The 18,790-nt window shown below is 44.8% G+C and overlaps 1 protein-coding gene, 1 long non-coding RNA gene and 1 pseudogene across 2 annotated transcripts in view; 2 read left to right on the forward strand and 1 right to left on the reverse strand.

Moving 5' to 3' along the window:
• The window catches only part of RUFY1 (RUN and FYVE domain containing 1), a 71,307-nt gene that overhangs the window by 50,044 nt on the left and 2,473 nt on the right, over positions 1-18,790 (forward strand). Inside the window, exons 12-16 of the mRNA XM_055431217.2 lie at positions 5,572-5,669; positions 12,689-12,808; positions 13,467-13,596; positions 15,224-15,318; positions 17,997-18,045. Coding sequence (XP_055287192.1) covers positions 5,572-5,669; positions 12,689-12,808; positions 13,467-13,596; positions 15,224-15,318; positions 17,997-18,045 — 492 coding nt within the window. The remainder of the gene's footprint in view (positions 1-5,571; positions 5,670-12,688; positions 12,809-13,466; positions 13,597-15,223; positions 15,319-17,996; positions 18,046-18,790) is intronic.
• Positions 2,670-17,449, reverse strand: LOC129559459 (uncharacterized). The gene is made up of 3 exons (XR_008686546.2): positions 17,105-17,449; positions 16,053-16,341; positions 2,670-2,896 (listed from the first exon to the last, which is right to left on the reverse strand). It is a non-coding gene; the product is annotated as an uncharacterized LOC129559459 (long non-coding RNA).
• Positions 6,630-11,252, forward strand: LOC148777202 (keratin, type I cytoskeletal 18 pseudogene; annotated as a pseudogene).

An 18,790-nucleotide genomic window follows, 5' to 3' on the forward strand; every position in this document is an offset into this window, starting at 1 on the left:
TCGTGGAGCACGGGCTTGTGGGCTTCAGTAGCTGCGGTGCGTGGGCTCTAGAGCACAGGCTCAGCAGTTCTGGCGGTCGGGTTCAGCTGCTCATGGCATGAGCGATTTTCCATGATCAGGGATGGAACCCATGTCTCCTTCATTTTCAGGCAGATTCTTAACCACTGGACCCCCAGAGAAGTCCATGAAGTTCTTCTTTATTTCTTGTTTGCTCAGAGATTTTTCTCATAAATAAATATTGAACTTTATTAAATGTTTTAGGCTTTTTTGCATTTTATCTATTGTGGTAGAACAGTTCTTTTTCTCCCTTATTTATGTGGCAATTTGTAGATTAACGTTCCTGGATTCCTACTTGATTATGATATATTTAAATATGTAGCTAATATGTATGTTTATACATGAGACAGACCTCTTCTTTCCTATTCAGTTCAGTTCAGTCGCACAGTCGTGTCCGACTCTCCGCAACCCCATGAATCACAGCACGCCAGGCCTCCCTGTCCATCACCAACTCCCGGAGTTCACTCAAACTCATGTCCATCAAGTCGGTGATGCCATCCAGCCATCTCATCCTCTGTCGTCCCTTTCTCCTCCCGCCCCCAACCTTTCCTAGCATCAGTCACTTTCAGTGAGTCAACTCGTCGCATGAGGTGGCCAAAGTATTGCAGTTTCAGCTTTAGCATCAGTCCTTCCAATGAACACCCAGGACTGATCTCCTTTAGAATGGACTGGTTGGATCTCCTTGCAGTCCAAGGGACTCTCAAGAGTCTTCTCCAGCACCACAGTTCAAAAGCATCAATTCTTCGGCGATCAGCTTTCTTCACAGTCCAACTCTCACATCCATACACCACCACGGGAAAAACCATAGCCTTGACTAGACGGACCTTTGTTGGCAAAGTAATGTCTCTGCTTTTTAATATACTATCAAGGTTGGTCATAACTTTCCTTCCAAGGAGCAAGCGTCTTTTAATTTCATGGCTGCAATCAGCATCTGCAGTGATTTTGGAGCCCAAAAATATAAAGTCTGACACTGTTTCCACTGTTTTTCCATCTATTTCCCATGAAGTGATAGGACCAGATGCCATGGTCTTTGTTTTCTGAATGTTGAGCTTCAAGCCAACCTTTTCACTCTCCTCTTTCACTTTCATCAAAAGGCTTTTGAGTTCCTCTTCACTTTCTGCCATAAGGGTAGTGTCATCTGCATATCTGAGGTTATTGATATTTCTCCCGGCAATCTTGATTCCAGCTTGTGCTTCTTCCAGCCCAGCGTTCCTCATGATGTACTCTGCATAGAAGTTAAATAAGCAGGGTGACAATATACAACCTTGACGTACTCCTTTTCCTATTTGGAACCAGTCTGTTGTTCCATGTACAGTTCTAACTGTTGCTTCCTGACCTTCATACAGGTTTCTCAAGAGACAGGTCAGGTGGTCTGGTATTCCCGTCTCTTTCAGAATGTTCCACAGTTTATTGAGATCCACACAGTCGAAGGCTTTGGCATAGTCAATGAAGCAGAAATAGATGTTTTTCTGGAACTCTCTTGCTTTCTCCATGATCCAGCGGATGTTGGCAATTTGATCTCTGGTGCCTCTGCCTTTTCTAAAACCTGCTTGAACATCTGGGAGTTCACGGTTCACATATTGCTGAAGCCTGGCTTAGAGAATTTTGAGCATGACTTTCCTATTACTAACCTTGTTTGGCTTCAAAATCATGGTTGGACTGGAACTGTAAAATAAGGTTTCCTGTTCTCTTTCTTAGAAGTAACTCTTATAAGATAGCAAGTATCTATTCTCCAAAAGTTCTGAGAATCCCATCCAGGTTATAGGATTCATCTGGGCTGGGCTTTTTGGGTCAAGGAGACTATGACTTTTTCCCAAAATGTGTCTTATTTTATTTAGGTTTTCAAGTGTTCTAGTTCGTAATTGTTTATAATATTCTTTTGCAGAATTTGTAAATCTCTTTAATTCAGTGTTTTCTTATTGCATTTTCTTTCTTCCTTATCTAATCTTGCCAGAACTGTATCTGTTCTAATAATCTTCTCAAAGAGCTGGCTTGTTTTCTAATCTTCCTTAGTGTGTGCTGCTATTGTTTCTTATTTCATTGATCTCTACCTTCACTTTTATTGTGTTCTTTCTTATTTCTTAGGGTTTACTTTGTGGCTCATTTTCAGCTTCTGAAATGCATACTTAGCTCATGTTTTATTTTTTTTTAACTTCATTAAATATTTTATTTAAAGTTTAAAATTGCCCACAAGTACTGTTTTAGCTAGGCTTCCACAATGGCTCAGACAGCAAAGAGTCTGCCTATAGTGCGGGAGACCTGGGTTTGATCCCTGGGTCGGGAAGATCCCCTGGAGAAGGAAATGGCAACCCACTCCAGTATTCTTGCCTGGTAAATCCCATGGACAGAGGAGCCTGGTGGGCTAGTCCATGGGGTCACAAAGAGTTGGACATGACTCAGCCACTTCACTTTACTTCACTGCTTTAGCTATTGCACTCAACTTTTGAGAAAAGTATTTCATTGTTTGGGTTGGCCAAAAGGTTTGTTTGTTTTTTTCCATAAGAGAGCTCTCGCAACATTTAGTTTTTAACTTTATTCAAAACAGTTTTGTTAGATTGTATCATGACAGTTGTCATATCAGCCTGCATTTTCAAAAAACTTAGCAAAACTGGTGAATTTTTTAAAGCTATTTTAATATTAAAGATGGAAGGAAAAAAGCAGCATTTTTGGTATATTGTTATTATTTATTATTTCAAGGAAGGTAAAAATGCAACTGAAATGCAAACAAATGTATGTGTGCAGTGTGTGGAGAAAGTGCTGGTCAATTGTGTCAGAAGTGGTTTGTGAAGTTTCCTGTTGGGAGATTTCTTGCTGGATGATGCTCCCCAGTCAGGTGGACCTGTTGAAGTCAATAGAGATTAAATCAAGACATCAATTGACAGCAATCAGTGTTAAATTACGTGAGAGATAGCTGACATACTCAGAATATCCAAATTAAGTGTTGAAAATTATTTGCACCCCTTGGTTATGTTAATCATTTTAATGACTTGGGTTCCACATAAGTTAAGTGAAATAAACCTTCTTGACCGTATTTCCACATGTCATTCTCTACTGAAATGTAATGAAAACATTCCTTTTTAAAAACAAATTGTGAAGGGCAACAAAAAGTGGTTACTGTACAATAATATGATAGAAGAGATCATGGGGTGAGCGAAATGAACTACCACCAACCTCACCAAAGGCAGGTCTTCATCCAAAGAAGGTGATGTTGTATATATGGTGGGATTAGAAGGGAGTCCTCTATTATGAGCTCCTTCCAGAAAACCAAACGATTAATTCCAATAAAAACTGTTCCCAGTTAGACCAACTGAAAGCAGCTATTGATGAAAAGTGTCCAGAATTAGTCAACAGAAAACGCATGGTCTTCCATCAGGATAACACAAGACCACGTGTTTCTTTGATGACTAGGCAAAAACTGTTACAGCTTGGCTGGGAAGTTCTTCTTTTAAAAAAAAAAAAAAGATAAGGTTTTGTTTGGTTTTATTTATTTATTTGGCTGTGCCAAGTCTTAATTGTGGCATGCAGGCTCTTTAGTTGCAGCATGTGGGATCTAGTTCTCTGACCAGGGATCGAACCTGGGCCCCCTGCACTTGGCTCTCAGCCACTGGATCATCAGGGAAGTCCCTGGCTGGGAAGTTCTGATTCGTGCACTGTATTCACCAGACACTGCACTTCAGATTTCCATTTATTTAAATCTTTACAAAATTCTCTTCATGGAAAAAAATTCAGTTACTTGGAAGAATGTAAAAGGTACCTATAATACTTCTTTGCTCAAAAAGATAAAAAGTTTGGGGAATATGGAATATGAAGTTGCCTAAAAAATGGCAGAAGGCAGTGGAACAAAATAACATGTTGTTCAATAAAGTTCTTGTTGAAAATGAAAAATGTATCTTTTATTTCTTACCTGAAAACCAAAGTACCTTATTGGCCAACCCAATAAAAAGCATATTTTTCATATCTATCATCTCTGAAATTAAGACACGTCTTATAGTCAATGTCATGACATGTTTCAAGTAGCAGTCTTTTCCTTTCTTAGTGGTATGTAAAATTAGGATGCATCTTCAATGTAATGAAATACTGCAGTGTTTTCATTGTCTTTCGGCTCTAGTTCAGTTCAGTTCAGTCGCTCAGTCGTGTCCGACTCTTTGCAACCCCATGAATCACAGCACGCCAGGCCTCCCTGTCTATCACCAACTCCCAGAGTTCACTCAAACTCATGTCCATCGAGTTGGTGATGCCATCCAGCCATCTCATTCTCTGTCGTCCCCGTCTCCTCCCACCCCCAATCCCTCCCAGCATCAGAGTCTTTTCCAGTGAGTCAACTCTTCGCATGAGGTGGCCAAAGTATTGGAGCTTCAGCTTTAGCATCAGTCCTTCCAATGAACACCCAGGACTGATCTCCTTTAGAATGGACTGGTTGGATCTCCTTGCAGTCCAAGGGACTCTCAAGAGTCTTCTCCAGCACCACAGTTCAAAAGCGTCAATTCTTCGGCAATCAGCTTTCTTCACAGTCCAACTCTCACATCCATACATGACCACGGGAAAAACCATAGCCTTGACTAGACGGACCTTTATTGGCAAAGTAATGTCTCTGCTTTTTAATATGCTATCTAGGTTGGTCATAAAAGTATTTCATAATTTCTCTTCTGATTTTTTAGCTCAGTGTATTTTAGTAGTATGCTATTCCATTTCCAGATGTGAGGTGTTCAGCTATTCTTTTGTTGCTTACATCTAGTTTTATTACGTTAAAGCCAGAAAATACAGTCTATGTATTCCTAGGAATGTATCAGTATTTCTTTCTGTCTTCAGTCTTTTTATTTCCTTGTATTTAAGAGTGTCTCTTGTAGACACACAGAAACATGTTTGTTTTTTTTGGCTGCCTCCTGGTCACTCAGCATCTGCCATAGTTAAAGGCTTGGGCTGAGAAAGTCACATAGGTATGGGTACGAACCCAGCTGCACCACATTTGTGCTGTAACCTTTACAGGTGCTTTCTACTTCTGAGCCTCCATCTCTTGCTCAGAGAAGTGGGGCTCATGATGCCCACCGTGAGAATCCTGCAAGATTCATATAAACTCATGGAGGTGCCTGGCACACGAGAAGGCTCAGCAGTGTTGAGTCAGATCTGACTCTGAAGTTCCTTTTCAAAAAGAGACTTGTCTTGTTCAAACACGGGGCTTCATTACCTCCCTCTGCCTTTTTATCACCACTCTGCGTGGCTTGCGGGATCTTAATTCCCTAACTAGGGACTGAACCCAGTCCACAGCAGTGAAAATGCCAAGTCCTAACCACTGGACCACTAGGAAATTCCCCCTCTGCCTTTCTGTATATTGATGACACTGGGAGCGTTGACCTAGTTTGTCTTCCAGGGCTCTAGCGAAGAGCAGCAATTAATGAAACACTCTTGAAAGTATTATTTAAAAAGTACAGAGAGAACAGTTGAACCCTCCTGTAATCCAGAGCAGACGGGGGTGAGACAGAAGCAGAAAATGACCCTCTTTCCTTGCTTTTGTAGAATGCAGAGAGCAGTTTACAACAGAAGAATGAAGTCATTACATCTTTTGAAGAAAAAACCAATCAAGTCATGTCCAGCATGAAACAAATGGAAGAAAGGTAAACACTTCCTCCTGGCAGATATTCCCTAGAAGGTACTAGGCATTGTCTGGGCCTGGAGACTTACTCAGAGTCTCTCTCAAAAGTATAGACAAGTTGGAATGACTTTCCTTCAGGAAAGGGGACTGCCCAAAAGAGGACTGGATTCCCTAGTTTTGCCTAAGAATATATTCAGTTATTCAACTTTTGGGCTACTATATCACTTTGACATCTCAGGGAGTCAGAACTATCCAGTGAGCTCACATTTAAATCAGGTCAGGGACTTCCCTGGCAGTCCCGTGCATAAGACTCTGCACTTCCATTGCAAGGGGCAGAGGTTCTATCCCTGGTCAGGGAACTAAGATCCTGCATGCTGCACAGCATGACCAAAAAATAAAAGTTAAATAGATAAATAGCAGGTCAGTAAGGGATCAGAATACAGTTTAAAAATAAAGTAGAGTCATACAAATACAGGTGACTGGTTTTTTTTTTTTTTTTTAAAAAAGGTACAAAGGTATTTCAATGGAGAAAGGATACTTTTTTCAATAAATGATATTGAAAATAATTGGATATCCATAAGCCAAAAAATGAAAACCTCAATTTAGACCACACCTTTATATAAAAGTTAAGTTAAAATGAATCATGAATCTACATGTAAAACTTAAAACCAAAAACTTTTAGAAGAAAACATAGGAGAAAATCTTTGTAGCCTTGGGTTAGACAAAGAGTTCTTAGATGTGACATAAAAGCTCTGTTCATAAGACAAAAACGATAAATTGGACTTCCTCAAAATTTAAAACTTTTGTTCAGTGAAAGACACAGCTAAGAGAATAAAAATCCCATATCTGACAAAGGACTCATACCCAGAATATACAAAGAACTCTAAAAACTCAATGAACAATCCAGTCTAACACAGACAAAAGACTTGAAAAGACTCTGCATCAAATAGGACATATGGAGGGCAAATAAGCACACAAAAAGATGGTCAAGAAATTTGTTGGATTTCTTAACACAACTGAAATATCAGAAAGAAAAAGTAAGAAAAAAAAATGCTGTTTAAAATCACATCAAAAAAAAAAAACCCTAGGAATAAACCTAACCAAGGAGGTGAAAGACTCTGAAGATGATTCAAGGAAATGTAAAGATATCCCAGGTTCTTGGATTGGAAGAAGTAATATAGTTAAAATGACCATACAACCCAAAGCAACCTATAGACTTAATGTGATCCCTATCAAATTACCTATGACATTTTTCACAAAGCTACAACAAATAATCCTAAAATTTATATGCAACCTTGAAAGACCCTGAATGCCAAAGCCATCCTGAGGGAAAAGAACAAAGCTGGAGGCATAACCCTTCCAGACTTCAGACAATACTTCAAAGTGATAGTAGTCAAAACAGTATGGTATTGGCACAAAAACAGACATGGATCAATGGACAGAATAGAGAGACCAAAAATAAACCCACACACCTATGTCAATTAATCTTTGACAAAGGAGGCTAGAATATACAATGGAGAAAAGATGGTCTCTTCAGCAAGTGTTGGCAAAGCTGGACATCCTCATGTAAATCAGTGAAGTCAGACCACTCCCTCACGCTGTACGCAAAAATAAACTCAAAATGGTTTAAAGACTTAAATGTAAGTTGTTGTTCAGTTGCTAATAAGTCATGTCCAACTCTTTGCAACCCCCATGGACTGTAGCACTGGCCTCTATTGTTATTTCCTGGAGTTTGTCAAATTCATCTCCACTGAGTCAGTGATGCTGTCTGTCTAACCATCTCACCCTCTGCTGCCCCCATCTCCTTATGCTCCTTTTGCCTTTGATTCTTCCCAGCATCAGGGTCTGTTCCAGTGAGTCTGCTCTTCACATCAGGTGGCCAAAGTATTGGAGCTTCAGCTTCAGCATCAGTCCTTCCAATGAATATTCAGGACTGATTTCCTTTAGGATTGGCTGGTTTGATCTCTTTGCAGTCCAGGGGACTCTCAAGAGTCTCCTCCAGCACCACAATTCAAGGCGTCAGTTCTTTGGAGCTTAGTCTTCTTTATGGTCCAACTCTCACATCCATATGTGACCACTGGAAAAACCATAGCTTTGACTATACAGACCTTTGTCAGCAAAGTGATGTCTCTACTTTCTAATACACTGTCTAGGTTGGTCATAGCTTTCCTTCCAAGAAGCAAGCATCTTTTAATTTCATGGCTGCAGTCACCATCCGCAGTGGTTTTGGAGCCCAAGAAAATAAAATCTGTCACTGCTTTAACTTTTTCCCCTCTATTTGCCATAAAGTGATGGGACTGGATGCCATGATCTTAGTTTTTCTAATCTTTTCCAAGCCAGCTTTTTCACTCTCCTCTTTCAAGAGGCTCTTTATTTCCTCTTTACTTTCTGCCAGTAGGGTGGAATCATCTGCATATCTGAGGTTATTGATATTTCTCCCAGCAGTCCTGACTCTCCCTTGTGATTCATCCAGCCTAGCATTTTGCATGATGTATTCTGCATGTAAGTTAAATAATCAGAGTGACAATATACAGCCTTGTCACACTCCTTTCCTGATTTGGAACCAATCAATTGTTCCATGTCTGGTTCTAACTGTTGCTTCTTGACCTGCATTTAGTTTTCTCAGGAGACAGGGAAGTGGGTGGGCATTACTTGAAAACCATTGAGGACCTAAATGCTCAGATTTTTCCAAATTCTGTGGACAATGCCTGCATCGTTCTGCAGATTGACAATGCCCCATCTCATCTTGCTACTGATGGCTTCAGAGTCAAGTATGAGACAGAGCTGGCCATGCGCCAGTCTGTTGAAAGTGACATCCACAGACTCCGCAGGTTATTGATGACACCTGTGTCACCCAGCTGCAGCCAGAGACAGATTGAGGCCCTCAAGCAGGAGCTGCTTTTCATGAAGAAGAACCATGAGGAAGAAGTAAAGGGTCTGCAAAACCAGACTGCCAACTCTGGGTTACCATAGAATTGGATGCCCTCAAACCTCAGGACCTCAACAAGATCATGGCGGACATTGGGCCCTGTACAATGAGCTGTCTCAGGAGAACCAGGAGGAGCCAGACCAGTACTGGTCCTAGCAGATCAAGGAGAGCACCACAGGGGTCACTTTACCCATTCTGAGGTAGGAGCTCCTGAGATGACTTTCTCAGAGCTGAGACACCATCTAGTCCCTGGAAATCAACCTGGCCTCCGTGAGAAATTTGAAGGCCAGCTTGGAAAACAGCCTGAGGGATGGGGAGGCCCACTATGCCATGCAGATAGAGCAGGCCACCGGGGTCCTCCTGCACCTGGAGTCAAAGCTAGCCCAGACTGAGGCAGAGGGGTAATGCCAGACCCAGGAATAAGAGGCCCTGCTACACATCAAGGTCAAGCTAGAGGCAGAGATCAACACCTCCTGCCACCTGCTGGAAGATGGGGAAGACTTCAGTCTTGATGATGCTCTCAACAGCAGCAACTCTATGCAAGCCATCCAGAAGACTACCACCCTCAGGCTCATGGGTAGCAAAGTGGTGTCTGAAGCCTCAGATGCTGAAGTTTTGAGGCATTGAATCGATAGAAGCAGTGTGCCCTGCAGAGCAGGAAGCCAATAAAAGTTGATTGAGACGTTATTGCATTAAAAAAAAAAAATGAGCAGAAGATGAAAAGATGCTCAACATGGCTAATTATTAGAGAAATGCAAATCAAGACTACAATAACGTGTCATTTCAAACCAGTCAGAATGGCCAACATGGAAAAGCTACAAATAAATGCAGGAGAGGGTGTGGAGAAAAAGGAACCCTCCTGTACTTGGTGGAAATAAAAAATTGGTGCAGCCACTGTGGAAAACAGTATGGAGATTCTTTAAAAAAACTAAAAGTAGAGTTGCCATATAATCCAGCAGTCCCGCTCTTGGGCATATATCCAGAAAAGATGAAAGCTCTAGTTCAAAAAGACATGTGCACCCCCAGTGTTCATAGCAGACTATTTACAATAACCAAGACATGGAAGCAAACTTAATGTCCATCAGTGGTACAAATATACAATGGAATATTACTCGGCCATAAAAAATAATGAAATATTGCTATGGAGCAACATGGATAAACCTAGAGATTATCATACCAAGGAAAATTAGAGAAAGACAAATATATGATATCACTTATATGTGGAATCTGAAAAAAAAAATGTTAAAAATGATCTTATTTACAAAACAGAAACAGACTCAGAAAACAAACTTATGGTTACCAAATGGGAAAGTGGGGAGGGATAAACTGGGAGAATGCGATCAATAGATATATACCACTTTAAACTAAATAAACACAGTGGATTTTTTGATACTTTATAGCACAGGGAGCTATATTCAATAACTTGTTCAGTTCAGTCGCTCAGTTGTGTCCGACTCTGGAAACCCATGGACTCCAGCACGCCAGGCTTCCCTGTCCATCACCAACTCCTGGAGTTTACTCAAACTCATGTCCATTGAGTTGATGATGCCATCCAACTGTCTCATCCTCTGTCATCCCCTTCTCCTGTTTCCCTCAATCTTTCCCAGCATCAGGGTCTTTTCCAGTGAGTCAGTTCTTTGAGTCAGGTGGCCGAAATACTGGTGTTTCAGCATCAGTCCTTCCAATGAATATTCAGGACTGATTTCCTTTAGGATTGACTGGTTTGATCTCCTTGTAGTCCAAGGGACTCTCAGGCGTCTTCTCCAACACCACAGTTCAAAAGCATCAATTCTTCAGCACTCACCTTTCTTTATAGTCCAACTCTCACATCCATACATGACTACTGGAAAAACCATAGCTTTGACTAGACGGACCTTTGTCAGCAAAGTAATGTCTCTGCTTTTTAATATGCTCTCTAGGTTGGTCATAACTTTTCTTCCAAAATCAGCTATATTTCCATTTTCAAAAATTGTTCAGCATTAGCTATTAGGGAAGTACATGTTAAAGTCACAATGAGATGCCACTGACAGCTGTTAGAACAATAGGTGTATCAATGACAATACCAGGTGCTGGTGAGGCTACAAGGCAACCGGAACACTCATGCATTACTAGTGGGAGTGCGCTTTGGAAAACAGTCTCCGCAAAAAGCCAAATATGCTCCTGTCATATGATCCAGTAACCCCGTTCCTGACTGTTTGCCCAAAAGGAGTGGAAACCCATGTTCACAGAAAGACCTGTGCACAATGCTTATGGCATCTCTATTCGTAATTGCCAAAATCTAGAAGCAACTCAGATGTCTTTCATCAAGTGAACAGATAAACGGGACTTCTACCCAATGAAATTCTCAGTTCAGTTCAGTTCAGTCGCTCAGTCGTGTCCGACTCTCCGCGACCCCATGAATCACAGCACGCCAGGCCTCCCTGTCCATCACCAACTCCCAGAGTACACTCAAACTCATGTCCACAGAGTCGGTGATGCCATCCAGCCATCTCATTCTCCGTCGTCCCCTTCTCCTCCCGCCCCCAACCTTTCCCAGCATCAGAGTCTTTTCCAGTGAGTCAACTCGTCTCATGAGGTGGCCAAAGTATTGGAGTTTCAGCTTTAGCATCAGTCCCTCCAATGAACATCCAGGATTGATCTCCTTCAGAATGGACTGGTTGGATCTCCTTGCAGTATAAGGGACTCTCAAGAGTCTTCTCCAACACCACAGTTCAAAAGCATCGATTCTTCGGCGATCAGCTTTCTTCACAGTCCAACTCTCACATCCATACATGACCACGGGAAAAACCATTGCCTTGACTAGACGGACCTTGGTCGGCAAAGTAATGTCTCTGCTTTTTAATATACTATCAAGGTTGGTCATAACTTTCCTTCCAAGGAGCAAGCGTCTTTTAATTTCATGGCTGCAATCAGCATCTGCAGTGATTTTGGAGCCCAAAAAAATAAAGTCTGACACTGTTTCCACTGTTTTTCCATCTATTTCCCATGAAGTGATGGGACCAGATGCCATGATCTTTGTTTTCTGAATGTTGAGCTTCAAGCCAACCTTTTCACTCTCCTCTTTCACTTTCATCAAGAGGCTTTTGAGTTCCTCTTCACTTTCTGCCATAAGGGTAGTATCATCTGCATATCTGAGGTTATTGATATTTCTCCCGGCAATCTTGATTCCAGCTTGTGCTTCTTCCAGCCCAGCGTTCCTCATGATGTACTCTGCATATAAGTTAAATAAGCAAGGTGACAATATACAACCTTGACGCACTCCTTTTCCTATTTGGAACCAGTCTGTTGTTCCATGACCGGTTCTAACTGTTGCTTCCTGACCTGCATACAGGTTTCTCAAGAGGCAGGTCAGGTGGTCTGGGATTCCCATCTCTTTCAGAATGTTCCACAGTTTATTGTGATCCACACAGTCAAAGGCTTTGGCATAGTCAATGAAGCAGAAATAGATGTTTTTCTGAAACTCTCTTGCTTTCTCCATGATCCAGCGGATGTTGGCAATTTGATCTCTGGTGCCTCTGCCTTTTCTAAAACCTGCTTGAACATCTGGGAGTTCACGGTTTACATACTGCTGAAGCCTGGCTTGGAGAATTTTGAGCATGACTTTACTAGCGTGTGAGATGAGTGCAATTGTGCGGTAGTTTGAGCATTCTTTGGCATTGCCTTTCTTTGGGATTGGAATGAAGACTGACCTCTTCCAGTCCTGTGGCCACTGCAGCCGTAAAAAGGAATGACCACTGATACACACAAAAACTTGGATTGATCTCAAAGATATGCTGAAAGAAAGAAGCCAGTCTCAAAAGGTTGTGTGAAATATAATTCCGTGTATTAATATATGACATTTGGGATGGAGAGGTAGGACTCAAAGGGGCAGTGGTAAGGTGTTTTGTGGGGTGATGGAAATAGTCTATGTCACCTGTTAGAGTGGATTGTGGTAGTACTTACATGAATTTATGCCTGTGCTAAAAACTCATAGAATTATACACACAAAGGAGTCAATTTTATCATATATTAATTTTTAAAAATAAAAGAAAGCCAGCAAGGACATGCAGAAATCATATGGTAAATGTGAGGAGTGATCCTTTCCTTACAAGTATCTGGTTCCTTTGGTCTAGGTTACAGCACTCAGAGAGGGCAAGGCAGGGGGCCGAGGAGCGGAGCCGCAAGCTGCAGCAGGAGCTCGGCGGGAGGAGCAGCGCCCTGCAGCAGCAGCTTGCCCAGCTGCACGAGCAGTGGTAGGAGCCCCGGAGGCAGCAGGTGGCTTCGTGGTGTGGCAAGGACTGGGGAGGCCATCTCCCAAGTGGGGCAGACAGTGTCCCACTTCACAAGTGACCCCTGCAAGGCTAGGATTAGTTGAGAGATGAGGTGTCTATTCCCCACTTCACAAATGAGAAAAATGACTTCATGGGGGCTCAGTATAGTCCCCAAGGCTACTCAGCTGGTGAGAAAGGCATCAGGATTAAACTGAAACTCACCCCCACCCCTTAGTAGCGTCCTCCGTGTCCCGAGCCCCCCAGTACCCTCCACTGTTAGCTGGCCCCTTTAAAAAGCAGGACAAATGTTGCAGAGTAAATGTCTCCATCTCAGTAGCAGGTTCTGTGTGTGCAGCCACGAGTGTTAGAGCTCTTTTCTTCTCTTTCCATTCGTGTAACTATCAAATGTGTGCCTGTGCCTGCTTCCCTTGACATGTTCCTGGTCTTTCTTATGGAGGTGCAGATGGCCCTGGGGGAGCGGGAGCCTTATTTCTATGCTTTGTGGAAGGGTCTGTATGCTCACATCACAATTCAGATTGCTGTGAATCCCCCGTTTGTTATGTGGTGACTTGGGTTGTGGATTGTGCGTTTCCATGAAGATCTCTCATTGAGACTAACTCAAGTTCACTGTGCAAAACAGCGCAAGTCTAGAGAAAGAGCTGAAATCAGAAAAAGAACAGAGACAAGCTCTTCAGCGAGAGCTACAGCGTGAGAAAGACACTTCCTCTTTACTCCGAGCAGAGCTACAACAAGTAGAAGGATTAAAAAAGGTAAGGTGGACTGTCTTGGGGAGAAAAAGAGCTTCTAGATCTCCAGAAACTCCTGCCCAGGAGCCTCCCAGCCAGCAAGTGAGACGCACGCATGGCTGTTCAACCTGCGGCTACAGAGTTCGTCTCTGCTGTGCACGTGCCGGCTCCGGGTGTGGGACACTGTTCCCACATCCTCAGAGCCTCTGCTTCAGGAGGAAAAGACAAAGATAAATCATAAGCCAGCGAGCAAACCAGAGAGATTCAGTGATGAGGTCTATGAAGAGAAGAAAACAGGAGCGTGTCCCCACACCGGGGTGGAGGGTGGCTGGGAAGTGGATGATAGTTAGGCAGAGAACTGAATGGTGAACTAGGGCCCGCCAGGCAGAGCCGCCAGGAAGTGTGAGGGACCATCACGGTGACAGACCAGAGAGAAGGGCTGCGTGCCCCAGGTGTGAGAGCAGAGGGCGGGGGGCTTGGGCAGCGACCCCAGACAGCCTTCCTGTGCTGCTGGGGCAGCTCCCAGACCAGGGTTTTGTCTTGTTGAGCACAGTCACAGGCACCACGGCAGTCTGCGGTAAAAGCCCTTTGATTCTGTTGGAAAGTACCTGGAGTCCCTCACAGGAGAGCCTGCTAGGCCCAGCGCGGGGGTTGCTAGTGAGGAGAGAGCTTCCCAGGAGCCACTCAGGCTCAGGGATGAGAGGAAAGGACTTCTAGAAAGTTCTGACTGATGCAACACTCCCACTTCACTTCAGAATACTTTGGTATAAGATTTGAATTACACACACCCTGCAAAAGAAACAAAACAGCATATCTAACCTCTCTGGGAAGCCTTAGCATGCCCTGTGAGCCCGTGTTAAACGGTCTCCGGGGCAAAGTCCCAGGGGTGGCTGAGGTGGGAACTGCCCACCACTCAGGCTTTAAGCCCTACTGCTTGCCCTGGGATCAGCCCTGAAAACCCAAGTTACTTTTCCGGGTCTTCATCTCTGCCCTCACCAGCCTGTGTCCTCAAGGTGTGCTCACCCCAGTTTACAGAGTCATCAGAATTGTCCCCACTGAGCTTCGCTCCGTGGCTCAGGGCCCCTGGAAGGGCTTGCCACCCACAGGACCGTGAAGGAGATCCCAGATCTTGGCTTTCATCAGCCTTGCTCATTTATTTTCAGAAAATTTTGACCAGCTCGTTCCAACAACCAGTTTATTCCTAAACTAGTTTTCCCTGATACAAATCTGTCTTTCAGAAAAAGCTTTTTTTTACACTTTTTTTGAATGTTTCCTGCCCCACATTCCCCACTGCAGAGCCACTCATGAAGCGCTTCCCTTCCAGTTGTCCATTCTGGAGAATCACAGGAGTGTTTCTCGAAATAACCCTGTTGTGAATGAGATTGATACAACAAAACTGTTTCTTGCTCTTGCAAAACATTCTAGGGACTTCACTGGTGGTCCAGTGGCTAAGACTCCATGCCTCCACTGCAGAGGGGTGAAGGTTCAATCCCTAGTCAAGGAACTAAGACCCTTCATGCCATGCAACATGACCAAAATAGAAAATAGGGAAAAAGAAAAGCATTCCAACCTGCTTGTCACTGTGATGACTAAACCTTTTTTTAAAAAGGACTTTGAGCTCTGTGTCAGGCGTCTGGTTTGTCTGTCTCAGGAGCTGCGGGAACTCCAGGACGAGAAGGCAGAGTTACAGAAGATCTGTGATGAGCAGGAACAAGCCCTCCAGGAAATGGGTCTGCACCTCAGCCAGTAAGAAACCAACTCCCCTTGTCTGCCACCCGCATCAGGGCCACCGGGCCCACCTCCCCCTAGAGAGTCACACCAGCCTGCCCACCGCATCACTTGAGCCCCAAACCTGTGTCCTTTTGTCCAAGGAGGGAAGGGCAATCAGGGAGGCCTGCCAGCTGTTCAAGGGGAACACCCTGCCCAGGAAGTCAGGCTTCAGGGACACAACACTGGTTTGGGTTAATTAATTCATCAAGAACATCCTTTTCTAGTGACCAGAAGTCTTAGGGTCACAAACTGAGTGTCTGTGTCCCAGGGGAACCAGATAGGTGATAAGAGGGTTGTGTGTTTAACTCCAGAGGGAGTGCTGTGGCTTGAGACTGTGAGCCCCCCACAGTACAAGTCTGACGACCACTTCCCTCCCTCGAACCTGTATACTTGCATCTGCCAGAGTCTGTCTGCCTGCCTCCGACGGGTGATACTGCGGGAGTGCACACCCTGCCGGCTCTGTCTGCCCTCTGACTGAACAGTTCTCCTCCCTGTTGTCCCAGCCCTGCCAGGTTGCTCTGGACAGTTTGGTAGGTCACACCGTGGGCGGTGGAACTTGCCCATTTGTGTGATTGTTTCATTTTTAAACAAAGTGGGTAGCTTTTTCTCAAGTCACAACTCTTTCAGTTGCTAGTGACAGAAATCCAGTTCAAACTGTCTTAAGCAAAAAAAAGTCATCAGGAGTCAGTGTCTGCCGCTCTATCACTTACCTCACAGATGGGCCTGGCCCCCAGCAGGGCTGTCTGTCAGAGGAACCAGAGTTCCTCTTTGCTGTCACTCCACAGAGATCCCAGGTTGACTCACAGCTCCCACCTGAGTCCTGGTGCAGGCTCAGTGAGCAGCAGAGCCCGGCTCAGGCCCCGTGCAGAACACACTGTGACCAGAGACGGGAGCTCACAGGAGAGGAAACCAGACACACTCAAGTCGTGCACGTGTGCACAAGCTTGGGAACTTTCTGTCTGGAAAGTTGGAAGGTCTCAAGCAGTGCGGTGGGCTGGCCTACAAAAGCACAAGGAAGAATGTTATGACTCTGATGAGAAGGTGGTCTTTTCAGTAGTCTAATGTGAAGATGCTGCCCTTTTGCCCTCCTCGCCCATTCACCGGCTTGTTCTAGACCGGCTCGGGGCTGCTGGTCCCTTCCCCTGAGGGCCGCCGGCCCCCTCTCAGGAGGAATGTGCTGTGCTGCTGCCCCCGCCTGAGGGGAGCTCTGGGAGAGCAGACAGGGCCGCTGTCTGCCCCACACTAGAGCCCCGGCCAGCTCTGAGGGCTCCCTGAGACTGCTGGGAACCAGCTGTGGACGCTGACGTGCTGCCAGCTCTTGGATTCGAGTGGTATTTAGAGAAAGGGAGAGGGAGGCTTCCTCAGGGCGCCCTCCCCCTTCTCACATGGCTTGCTCGGTTTGTTTCCTCCTGCCTGTCCTCTTCGCGTTGGACAAACGGTAGAGTCAGAGACACTCTCCTAGTAAGGCAGAGGCCTCAGAAAAGCAGGCAAACTCTGGTCTTGGAAAAGCTCTCCTGCCCTTAGCAGCCTCCCAGTGCTGCTGCCCAGTCCAGCTTCAGAGCGCCCATCACAGCCAGGGTGTGTCAGCGCTGCAGGCAAGACGCGCGTTTTCTCCCCTTCCCTTCTTTATGCAAGCCCCCACCAGACGACAGAGAAGGGAAAGCCTACTGTCAGATGCCTCCACCAGCTACAGACACAGGTGCCCAGTTTTATCTTGGGAATATCTGGATTCTCAAATTGCATTTCCCAGGGAAGTTCTTACATGTTGAGGCCTCCGTCTTGACCTTGTCCGTCTCAGACAGCCTCTGGCCCTGTCGGTCTACTCGCCTGCTTCTGTAGCCAGGCAGGGGAAGGGCGGAGCCCCTGCAAGCATTCCTGGAGGCCACAGGGTGTTTTCTTTCAAAGGCTTTAATGTTTGGTTTCCTCGTCCTTCCCTCAAAGTCTAACCTGTGACTCAGAGCCTTGCCTCTCTGACACTTAGATTAGGCTAATCCGGTGACAGTTTAATCTAACCTCAGTTTTTCAAAAAGGGCTTTGGCATATACACAGTGTTCTGCTTTCTCTGGTTTAATTCTGCCATTTTAGATGGTGTTCAGTCCTGTCTCCTATGTGGAGAACTAAGGAATTATTCTTCCACTAACGAATGAGAATGTAACAAGAACAACTGTGCCCCCTGAGCCTGGCTGTTCTAGACAGAGCAGGCAGCAAGAAAGGGTCAGACAGGCCTACAGATGAGGGGTCCCACACCTGGTGAGGGAGTGCATCTGCCCCTCGCACATGTCACAGGCGGGAATAGTTGCTCAGATAAGCCAGAAACATGGCCTTTTATGAGATCATTCTCAATTTTTAAATGATTGCAACTATTTCAAAGCCTTTTTAAATCCTTGCCACAACTCAATAGTTTATATCTTGGGCCAGATACGGTCCAGAGGCTCAGCCTCAAGACTGCCCCAGACATGAGCCAGTACAGTGAGATGACTCTGGGATTATAAAAAAGGTGGAAAGAAATTATTCTATAAGAACTCATGTTATCACGTTCCTCTCTAACAGTCTTGTTGCCCTCACAAAGCCAAAAAGTTATTGTGGATTTACTTCATGAGAGCTTGAAAGTCCCTCTTAGTGAGGCTATGAATTTCTCTCTCTCTTTTTTTAAGGTCAAAGCTGAAGATGGAAGACATCAAAGAAGTAAATAAGGCACTGAAGGTACTGGACTATTAATGTTATTAAGAATCACTACTAGCAGCTATCAGTCAGCTCATGCTGATATATTAGCACGCTCTTAGGTTTTCTCACAACAGTCGGGTGAGACTATGTGGTTGATTCCTGGGTCCCATCACTTATCTACAGATAAGGAAACGCTGCCCAGAGCTGTGTGTCTAGGCTGAGATGGTGGCGCAGACAAGCGGCAGGGCCTGAACTGGTCCTGGAGGAGTCAAGGTCCTCTGGTTCTGGTCTCTCCGCTGTCAGCTGCAGTTTGACATTAGACCTAGATCATAGGTGCCCTAGTGAAGGAAATGAAAAGTGGCAGAAAGAGATCCATGTTGTCTTTTTTTTTTTTTTAATGATCAGCACCCTCCAGGTGAGGTGCTAGAGGCCACATTGGCCCATTAAAGTGCCCTGTGCCATTTCCGGGGACCACTTAAGCCCTCAGCTGGGCCAAGTTTCTGAACCATTCTGGGGAGGGCAGAATGGCACATGCCACTTGAGAGCAGGAACACGTCGGCCAGGTGACCCAGTGTGGCGCTGAGCTAGCCTGCTGAGGCCGAGAGTGGAGTACAGAAGAGGGCAGGAGTTTCTGACCTTCAGCCTCAGCTCCACTCTGGCAGCAGTGTACAGACAGCCCTCTTCCCAAGGCACCCTGCAGCCATGCTGGAGCAGAGACCCTTATGTCTCTAGGCACTTGACTACCAGGCCGCCTCAGGTCAGAAGCAGCAAATTGTCACAGCAA

The sequence above is a fragment of the Moschus berezovskii genome, chromosome 8 (assembly GCF_049115385.1).
Source record: "Moschus berezovskii isolate FMDL1 chromosome 8, NW_MosBer_1.0, whole genome shotgun sequence".
Classification (NCBI taxonomy): Eukaryota; Metazoa; Chordata; class Mammalia; order Artiodactyla; family Moschidae; genus Moschus; species Moschus berezovskii.